The 11,067-nt window shown below is 36.5% G+C and overlaps 1 protein-coding gene across 1 annotated transcript; it reads left to right on the plus strand.

Moving 5' to 3' along the window:
* Window positions 1–10,411: 10,411 nt before the first annotated feature.
* LOC129480321 (small ribosomal subunit protein uS12-like) lies at window positions 10,412–10,851 on the plus strand. The gene is given in 2 exon segments (XM_055274043.2): window positions 10,412–10,516; window positions 10,518–10,851. Coding segments are annotated over 2 exon segments (411 nt in total). The 5' UTR covers window positions 10,412–10,439.
* Window positions 10,852–11,067: the final 216 nt, after the last annotated feature.

The raw sequence follows: 11,067 nt of genomic DNA on the forward strand, positions 1-11,067 counted from the left end.
GATGAGAGGGCATGAGTAGGTAGATAAACAGGTGGTCAGAATCCCAGTGCTACATGCCGTGATTGCATCTGTACCTATCCCCCACCTTGTAGCTGACAACCTGAAGGAGGAGGAAAAAGCTGATATGGTTTGGCTCTGTGTCCCCACCCAAATCTCATCTCAAGTTATAATTCCCACATGTCGAGGGAGGGACCTGGTGGGAGGTGATTGGACCATAGGGAGGTTTCCCCCATGCTATTCTCATGACAGTGAGTGAGTTCTCACAAGATCTGATGGTTTAAAAGTGTGATACTTCCCATTTGCTTGCTTGCTCTTCTCTCTTACCTGCCATCATCTAAGAGGTGCCTTGCTTCCCCTTCACCTTCTGACACGATTGTAAGTTTCTGGTGGCCTCCCAGCCATGCAGAACTTTGAGTCAATTAAACCTCTTTCCTTTATAAACTACCCAGTCTGGGGTAGTATCTTTATAGCAGTGGGAAAATGGACTAATACAAAAGCCCTTCTTGGTTTATGGATGGGTCATCTTGATGTGTGGAGACAAGCAAAAATGGATGGTGATTACATTGCAACTATATTCAGGGAGGGAGTTGAAAGACTGAAGAGAAGGAAAAATTCTGAGAAGCAAATCTGTAAATGAGGCTCCCATCACATTTTTTGTGGAGGCAGAAGTAGCCTTAAATGAAACTATATCCAGATTCATGTACAGTGCCAATGATCTCATCAGCCGGTCAGGGTCCTGGAAGTAAAAAAATCCTCTAAGATCAGACATGAGAAAGCCTGGCACAGACACAAGAGTCAGTAGATATATGAGAGTTAGCACAAAAGTAAAAAGATATTTGAATCACACATAAACATCTACCAGAATGCAACCCTCATGGAAAAGTTACTTAAAAAGCAAAGAAGAAAAATTCCTTATCCAGTAGATATTAACCAAATTTGCCAATGTCCAATCATGGAACTGACCCAATGGGCACTTGAATGGAGTAGACATGTGGCAGAGGGTACACATAACCCAACCACATGTTCTCCTATGTACCAAGGCTGATTTAGTCATGGCACCTCTGAATATTCTAACTGACAGAGACTAATGCAGAGCCCTCACATGGCATTATTTCTCAAGGAAATCAACTTACTACTTGGTGCCAATTTGACTACATTAGACCCCTTCTGTCTTGGAAAGACCAGTAATCCATCCTCACTGGGTACAAGTTTTATATTCTCCAGGGTACAGACCCTCAGACAGTATCACTAACTTAGGGCTGATGGAACACTTAATCTATGAGTGTGTAGAAAACCTTAGCGCAGTGGCTTTCTGCTTGGGTTTCTTAGCTCTTTCTTGCCAGCTTCAAATTTCAGCAAATGCTAACAATAAAAGTAAAAACAACAGCATAGAGCTCACTTTTCTTGCCAGTCCTCTTTCCTGGACCTTGCACCTCAAATCCTGGCTGCCCTGGCAGCCCTGAACTCAAATTTTTGCCTCCAGAAACTTGGTACTTATCGTTCAACTAGCTTCTCTGCTCCTTGTCTGCTGCCCTTTGCATTTTTTTTTTCCTTCTCACACAGAGGTAAGTATTGACAAATGCCCTAAGAAGAAAAATGGCTTCCAGAATGATAACTCTTTCTTTGTGGTTCCCTTCTCTCTCGAATCTTGGCCTCCTAGTCCTGGCTATCTCAGCAGCTTCCAGATTATTTCATACAGAATTTGTCTGGTACTTTATCCATATGTTCTGTTTTCTTCAGTAGAGGGGCTGGGACATTATAGTGCCACAAGATAAATCTTTCTAGCTGAAAGTAGGATATGTACTTTAAATAAAACCCTGAGGGCCAAATGTCAACAGCTACCCCTCTACAAATTATTCATTTGGAAATCATATTTGTAATTTTTATAGTATCCCAATATCTATGTCCAATTATTATCAAATATTTCTTTGAATCATATTACTTTTTACTTCCATGAATGGAAAATCAGTATCACTTGAAATAAATGCAAAGTAACAAGAGAATAAATGTGATAATTAACACTTTTAAGCCACAATAGGTGACAGAAAATATGTGTTTGAAATTCTTAGTGAAAAAATATTGTATCATTATGGTCTAACAATCCTCAAAAATAGTGGTAATTAAGAAAAATTGGAGAACAAAGAGGTTAAGAAACATATCTTGCTTACCTGAGGTCTCCAAGCTAGTAAGTGGTCGAGCCAAGAATTAAACCATGATAGTCTGGCTTTCAAGAACAAAGACTTCACAGCTGTATTTCATTACAACAATAAAAATATTTCAATGGTATTAAGCTTTAGTTAAATTCTATTTCCTGCTGAGAGATAATGAAAAGTGTTAGGAAAATGTTAAAATATACTAGCAACAAACTGATATTTTCTTCATAATGCATTAACGAGGACTAAAAAATGATACTTAGTGCTAAGCCTTTCTACCAGCAAACATCATCTTACACCTTGGGAAACACTGTTCAACCAATAACTTTTACTAACTTGTATTACTTTATTTGTCTAAACAAATCAAGAGACTGCCACGCTGAGTACAAAAAAAAAAGGTATTGTTAAAATTCTATCAGATTCCCTCTAATACAATTTCTATTATAAGATTTCAGATAAATGTATCATCTACTAAACACTGTAGAATATTAACTTTCTCCTTTAAACATCTTCATGTTATTTGATCAAAATGAACAAATTCTCATCTTTGTGGTTTGCCAACACAGGGAAAATAAACAAAATTTTCAAGAATGTTGCTAAATGATGGTAGCAAAATGATGTAAAAAAAAAAAAGAAGAAAAAAATATTGCACCACGTTATACCTATTAAAGTGATCAAAATCCGGAACACTGACAACATCAAATGCTGGTGAGGATGTGGAGCAACAGGAACTTCCATTCATTGCTGATGGGAAGGCAAAAATGGCAAACTACTTTGAAAGACTGTTGGGTGAGTTCTTACAAAATTGAACATATTCTTACCATTGATCAAGCAATCAATCCCCTTGAAATTTATCCAAAGATAGTGACACACACAAACCTGCACGCACGTTTGTAGCAGCTTTAGTTATAATTTGCCAAAGCTTGGAAGTAACCAAGATGTCCTTTAGTAGGTGAATAGATAAACTGGGTACATCTAGACAATAGAATATCATGCAGCACTAAAAAGAAATGGATTATTAAGCAATGACAAGACATGGAGGAATCTTAAATGGATATTTCTAAGTGAACAAACTCAATCTGAAAAGACTACATAGTGTCTATTTCCAACTATATGACATTTTGAAAAGGGCAAAATTTTAGAGTCATCAAAAAGATCAGTGATTTATAGGGGTTGGAGGGATGGGGGTGTGATAAATAGGTCAAACATGAAGAATTTTTAGGACAGTAAAACTAGTCTGCATAATGCTATTATGCTGGATACCTATCATTTTACATTTGTCCTAACCCACAGAATATACAACACCAAAAGTGAGACCTAGTGTGAAATATGGACTCCGGATGATAATGATATGCCAATGTAGATTCACCAATTGTAACAAATGTACCACTCTGACGGGGGATGTTGATAATGGGGAGGCTATGCTTGTGTAAAACGTGGGGGTAAGAGAAATGTGAGAAATCTCTGTCTTCCTCTCAATTTTGCTGTGAACCTAAAACTGCTCTCTAAGTGAAATCTATTAAAACTGCTCTCTAAGTGAAATCTATTAATAAAATATTGTTTTATATTATAGTTGAATTATCTAGGATGACTACAGTAATTGAATTAAATAATTTATCAGATTTTCCCTTAATATCTTTTTTCAAAGCCCTCATCCTCTCCAAAATATACATTGGTGGAAGACCATATAGGATGATTGCCACTAAATGCTGGTTAAGAACACCAATTAAATAATATCACTTTATGAAAAATATTAGCTGGCATATCATTAGCTTTTAATTCATTTTCAGTGACTGCAATGATTGGAAATCACCTGGCTTGAAATATATTTCCTTAGAATCTATTATTTTCTCAACTTCTGTTAACTATTCCAAATGAGGCTTTACTCAGATATATCAAATAACTATTATTCATGCCTGTTTCTCTTTCATGTAGAAGCACTGTTTTTATTCAGATGCATTCAGAAAGGTTTGAGAAAATTAAAATATCATTAATGTAATTTTTGATAAAATTCTTCTTTAGTGTCATGTGCTTTGTAGCCTTGGGGCTGATGTTTTGGATCATTCAATCATTATAAAAAGAAAATGTCTGACATATAACCAATACACAAAGCTAGACCTGCTGTCAAAGAAAACCACAGTAGCATTCTTCCTGTCAGAAAAAGCGTGACTGCGCACCTGTGGTCCCAACTTCTCAGGAACCTGAGGCGGGAAGATTGCTCGAGTCCTGGAGGTCAAGATTTTAGTGAGCCATGATTGCTCCACTGCACTCCAACCTGGGTGGCAGAACGACACAAAAAACAAACAAAAAATCAAAAAGCCTGAATTCATCTCCAATTCAAGTAAATATATGTCAATATGCATCCCACGAGGATAATTTCAATTCTGAATTCTAATTCTAAGATACATAAATAGTTAGATAATAGCTGGATAGATGATGTATAGATGCTTGGATAGATATAGGGCTTTGTCGGGAGTTTTATGACTAATACTTTGCTGCTTTCTTCCTTAGAAACAGTGCATTATTTGACAGAACGATGAACAAATAAAGGTCATTAAATGAAAATTATTGCTGCAAGAGTCAGAGGGTAATTATGAAAGGGACACGAGAAAAGAGACCCTGCATGACCGCCTCACCCATACAAAAGGATACATAATGACATTCAAAATCTAACAATTGTTATCCTTACAATTATCTGTGCCCATTTACCATTCGAGAAGCCTTCCTGACCCTCCCCACCAAGGGTACTCACAGCCCAATTTGATGATCATTGCTATAAAAATATTTTGTATGATTTGTTTATACTTAAACTCTTTTGAGTGGTTTATATAATTAATTGTTTGGAAGAAAATATTAAATACCACATTGTATGATCAGATTTCTTTTTCACTTAAAGTTCAATTACCCCAAAGATGTCATTAAAATTTAGCACAACAGGGAAGACACTTAAAGTATTTACATGAGCTCCCTCTTCCTCAACACACAGAGGCCTTAATTTCCATTGTCTTCTTCAATTTCAAATAGGTCTTTGGTAGAGTTTCTATAATATATCAAATATACTCACGTCTGTTTATGGATTAATAGAACAAGGTATGATCTGCCATCACTCCAACTTTGATAAATGATTAATTTTATTCCATATAAAAAGGCAGAGAAGAGGTAGGCATAATTTAAATGTGTTTTAAATATCACTACACATGGCCAGCAGTATATTTTTCAAACGCACAGCAAATAACTGTTTCATACTTCTTCTTTTAAAATTCCATAGAGAAAATATTTCCCTTAGAGTGTTTAAGATATAAATGTCTTTCCAAAGAAGCCATTCAGTTTGACTCACAATAGGAAAAAAACATTTCAGATCAACGATGTACTTGAAATAGGATTTGTGAATTTTTTCTGAAGTCTGAATAGATCTTTGGGACAGGTTACACATAATGAGATTGAATGGTAATGAAAAAAATGAGAGATAGAAAACTTATAAAAAGGCATAAGCAGCTGAGTCCTAGGTATTTGATGTTATAGCTAGGAGCACAATTTTTAACTATGGTCAAAACTTTCCACGCAATAGAGAATAATAATAGCAATGTTTACAAGCCCCTCCTAATGAAGTGGAATTTTAAAGAAATTCTTTCTAGCTCTTGTTTTAACAAGGAAATTCTATAGATATTTAAGAAGTAGAAGTTAAAATAATTCCCCTAAACAGGTTTCAGGTGTATTGAACACTATTTCAATGTTGCTGACTAGTTTCAGTGTGGCTCTGAATAATTCACGTCCAAATCATTGTTTTTTTCAGGAAGCAGACTTGGTAAAGAAGCCTGCCCTATTCCATTGCTGACTCACCTATTCCTTTTTCCTTACCACCTGACAAGTATGTTTCTAATTGAAATGCATAGTAAAGTTTGCCTGTCCAGAAAAATAAATGGAGAAAAATAGTTTATAGTTAATCTTATTTCAGTTTGACTGCTTAAAATCAAAATTAAATCCTCTTGAAGTTTGAATAAAGAAAAAAGAATACAGTCCGATTTGTCAAGCACCATATATTGTAGACTTATTTATAGCAAGAAATAGGTTACTATTTTCTGAAATAAATGCTTTTTATAATAGCCTGGTTTGTTTTATATCACAGATGGACGGGTGAAAGAGCAATGCATTCTGTATAGAATGCTAATAAAACCATATTGAGCATGCTAAAATAGTAACAAAAACTCATATACCTCTTCATTATTTACAATGTAAACATTGAAAAGTTGGAAAAAAATTTATAAAAACTCATCGCCATGTGGTACAGGTTTGGCGTTTTCGATATTATTCATAGCTTAATGAACTGCTCCTAGTACTACACAGCTTTTTTCTGTTAACTGGATTCTCTATTACATACATAATCATCTTCACTCCCAAAACGGCATCTTTCTTAACATGTCTATTACTCTTGATGGCACCATCAGCCTCCCAGTCACTGGGTCTCAAATCTTGGTGTCATTTTTAACTGCTTTTTCTTTCTTTTTTTTTTTTTTTTTGCCACTCACATAATAAGAAATCAGTGCTACATATTCCACTTCCATGATTTTCTTACAGATATCCCTTCTTTTCCATTTTCACTGCTATCAGTCCAGTTTAGATTTCTACTAACTTTCACCTAGCAGATTATGGCCAAGTAAAATCAGGCCTGCCACCTGTCTTATAAATAATGTTTTATTGGTACACAGCCATGCTTGTCCATTTGCATATCATCTATGGTGCAGTTGAGTAGTTGTAACAAAGACCATATGCCCACAAAGCCCAAAATGTTTACTATCTAGCCTCTCACAGAAAACATTTGTCATCCTCTGGCCTAAAATATTGTTATAAGAATTCCTACTGGTATCGTTATCTCCGGACTCTTCTAAAGTTAATCCTCACATCAAACTGTCTGTTGGATCTTTTTGAAACATTAACATTCATGAAAGTCTCATGCTCAAATCCCTCAAAGCCTCATGCTTACTCACACACTAACACACGTAATTCTGAGCTTAGTAAAAGCCCTACCTGTGCCCATATAAACTGATAGGGACTTTGTTTCCTGGGTATACATGGCCTTGAACTTCCCAGTTTAACTTGTAATATCCATCTTTGTGCTGTAGAAATACCGATGATGTTAATTATAAGCCCATCTAAAATAATACCTACTCCTAGAATCTTTCGCCAATACATTCAGCCATATGCAAACCTGCATACTTTCCTCAGAAGATTTTCCTTTTGCTGTAGCCATTTGTCATCCACTCTGACTACATTGCAAGCTTATTGAAGAATAAAACTTTGCCCTACTTCATCTGCTGTTAGTTCTGATTTGGTTCCTTGCATTTGTTTATTTATTTAACAGACATCTGTTTTATAACATACATCGTCAGCACTATGCTAATAAAGAAGGATGCAAAGAAAACATAGTTGCTACCCTCAAGGAGTTTACTTAAGACTTTTAAAAGCAAACAATGTAGTATAATGACATTAGTGTAAAGGTATACCCAAAGGAAGCTGAGACTTCTACTTAAGTCAGACTGGAAGATAAGGAAAGGAGCCTCAGTGCAGTTGGCAACTCAGTGGTCCTGGATAGGAGCTAGCCCAAGTGCAACATGAGTGAGGAACATTTTAAGCAAAGAGAAAGGTGCAGTGGCTCACACCTGTAATCCCAGAACTTTAGGAGGCCAAATGGGGCAGATCACCAGAGGTCAGGTGTTCAAGGCCAGCCTGTCCAACTAGGCGAAACCTTGTCTCTGCTAAAAATACAAAAATTAACTGGGCATGGTGGGAGGTGCCTATAGTCCCAGCTACTTGGGAGGCTGAGGCATGAGAATCGCTTGAACCTGGGAGGCAGAGGTTGAGAGAGCATTTGTGTTACTGCACTCCAGCCTGGGAGACAGAGTGAGACTCTGTCTCAATTTAAAAAAAAAAAAAAAAAAGGAATGGAGATAGGATTTGTTAACTAAATATGAGGATTCATTAACTATGAGAATTTTTTAAAACATGTAGATTATAAAAAAAAAAACTCAAATAGTTAACCGTTTCTCACAGAACCATTAGAAGTTCTATGAGGCCATGTGTGTTCTGCTTCATTTTGCATCTCATCTGTTATCACGCTTCCCCAGTCTAATTTTCTTCCAGCAACTCAGCCCTTTGAGCTGCTCTCACTGTGCTTTATCTGGCCTGACAGGCTTTACACTTGCAATGCCTCACCTGGAAGTCTCCCTTTTCTACCTTATAAACCAGTTAACTCAGTGCTCATACTTCAGATCTCAAGTTTCCCTTCCTGTGAAGTCTTTCCTGATTTCCCTGATTAAGCTAAATGTTCCATTAAATGTGTTACTGGAATTAAATACCTCTCTTTCTAAGCTCTTAACATAGCTGGATTTTCATGATTTTGGTTTTTGTTTTATTTTGTTTGTTTTTTGATTATTTGTTTAATATCTCTCTCATCACCTAGAGCAAAATCTCCAGGAATGCATGAAGTGTTACTACTGTATCCTCAGTGCAGAAAACAATTGTTCTCTGCATGTCGTAGAACACATAAAAAAACTGTATAATGTTTACTTAATAGAATAATTAATTACCTGTAATTAATAAATAGAGGACAAAGTGAAAAATATTTTAAGATTTATGACTTGGCACTGAGCACATGGTTGTATGTTTATTACGTAGAAAACACAACAGCCTAGGGCAATTTGAGGGATATGATTACTTTTGGTTTTTGACATGGCATTTTTTACATGCAAGATAAATTAGAATGTTAGTCTGGAGGTTGGAAGAAAAAGTCTGAGTTAGCAATAGGCATTTTGAATCTCTCATTGTAGTTAGTGAAATAACCCAAGCAGAATTTATCTTGGGTTAAATAGGAAGTTTAAGAAGGGCACCCTGAGAAATAACTGTGTAATGGAAAGGCAGTTTAGTAAGCAACGTCTATGAAAGAATTTTTTTTTTTTTTTTTTGGTGGGGGCAGAGTCTTGCTTTGTCACCCAGGCTGGAGTGCAGTGGTATAATCTTGGCTCACTGCAACCTCTGCCTCCCAGGTTCAAGAGATTGTCCTGCCTCAGCCTTCCAAGCAGATGGGACTACAGGCACATGCCACCATGCCTGGCTGATTTTTGTATTTTTAGTAAAGACGGGGTTTCACCATGTTGGCCAGGCTGGTCTTGAACTCCTGACCTCAAGTGATCCACCTGCCTTGGCCTCCCAAAGTGCTGGGATTACAGGAGTGAGCTACCACACCCGGCCTACAAGAGAGATTTTGTGGCACAGAGTAGTGGAAAGAAAACCAAGAAAGAGTTTTTAGAAACCAGTAGGGGAACAAGTTTTGAAAAGGAGGAAACTTTACTGATGGACACTGGAGTGCTTCAAATCTAACCAAACTCACCGATGAGTTACATATTTCAAAGAACACATAAATGGAGAAAAACAAGGTTGCATTCATGAGTAGTATATACTTCTTCCATGTCTTTAAGACTCTAGAACTTTTCCTCCAGGGGAAGTTCTTTTTCAGTGTAGGAATGGGAATGTCATATAGATTTGAGAGTTGGCTAGGAAACAATGAATTTGGACTAGGAAGCTCCAAGCTTTTTACCTTCTACCTGTGTGACTCAGACTATTTCTATTTTTCTGGTTCTTCATCTGTACGTTGGAGATAATAATACATATTTTCCAGAGTTACTTGGTTTAAGGAAAGTATAAATAGATTTATTTCATTTTTTCTCTATATTATATTTTTGTGGAAACAGTCTATTTTAATGCTAGTTTGAAGATTACAAAAGGTAAAAATATTGGCCTAACTTTTTCCTTACAATAACATCCTGAAAACTATTCAAAGTACTTTTTAACAGAAAATGCAGTAGTAGTGCATTCCACAAAAATTGCAGAGCCTTAGCAAAATCTGTGCGACAAGGTAAGAGAAATCAGAAAATTGTTTTATAAATCTCTCCACCTGCAATAATATAAACAAATATCATAAACAGAATCCACATTCAAATTAAATTCTGGATATTTAATTACCCATAGACATCCTAAAATGGGTGAACAATTGTCATCATGTAGCCCTATGTAAATCACTCTTAATGTTGTTCATAAACAGGTTGGCAATATAAAATAAAATAAAACCCAAATTCAAGGGTGGATGATAATTCTATTAGCATTAAAGTGTTTCTACAGTAAAGTGTTTTGTCCACTTCAGAATCATCCAAAACACAATGTGCTCTTAATGAACAAATAGTTTCTAGAAAGTTTAAAAGTCTCTCTTTCGCCCAGGCCCATGGCGCTGGCAGGATGGGCAAGTGTCACGTACTTCATACTGCTAGGAAGTTCCGTAGTCACCGAAAAGACCAGAAGTGGCATGATAAACACCAAGAAAGCCCATTGAGGCCCAGCCCCAAAGACTAACCCTTTTGGAGGTGCTTCTCCTGCAGGAATGGTGCTGGGAAAAGTAGGAGTTGAAGCCAAACAGCCAAATTCTGCCACTAGGAAGTGTGTCAGGGTCCAGTGCATCCAGAATGGCAAGAAAATCAGAGCCTTTGTACCCAATGATGGTGAGGAAAATGATGAAGCTCTGGTTGCTGGATTTGGCCGAAAAAGTCATGCTGTTGGTGACATTCCTGGAGTCTGCTTTAAGACTGTCAAAGTAGCCAATGTCTCTCTTTTGGCCCTATACAACGGCAAGAAGGAAAGTCCAAGATCATAAATTTCAGTGGTGAAAACACCGTAGTAATACATTTTAATTTGCAAAAAAAAAAAAAAAAAAGTATAAAAAAAATGGTTCCACGCAAATAAGTTTTTTGTCAACACAGCATTTAGGGAGTCAGTTCTTACTCAGTTGGTATGATGTGCTATCCAAGGACTAATTTAAAGAACTTAATCAAATGGTCATTGTCAATATGATATGGAGTATGAGATAAAT

The sequence above is a fragment of the Symphalangus syndactylus genome, chromosome 4, assembly GCF_028878055.3.
Source record: "Symphalangus syndactylus isolate Jambi chromosome 4, NHGRI_mSymSyn1-v2.1_pri, whole genome shotgun sequence".
NCBI lineage: Eukaryota > Metazoa > Chordata > Mammalia > Primates > Hylobatidae > Symphalangus > Symphalangus syndactylus.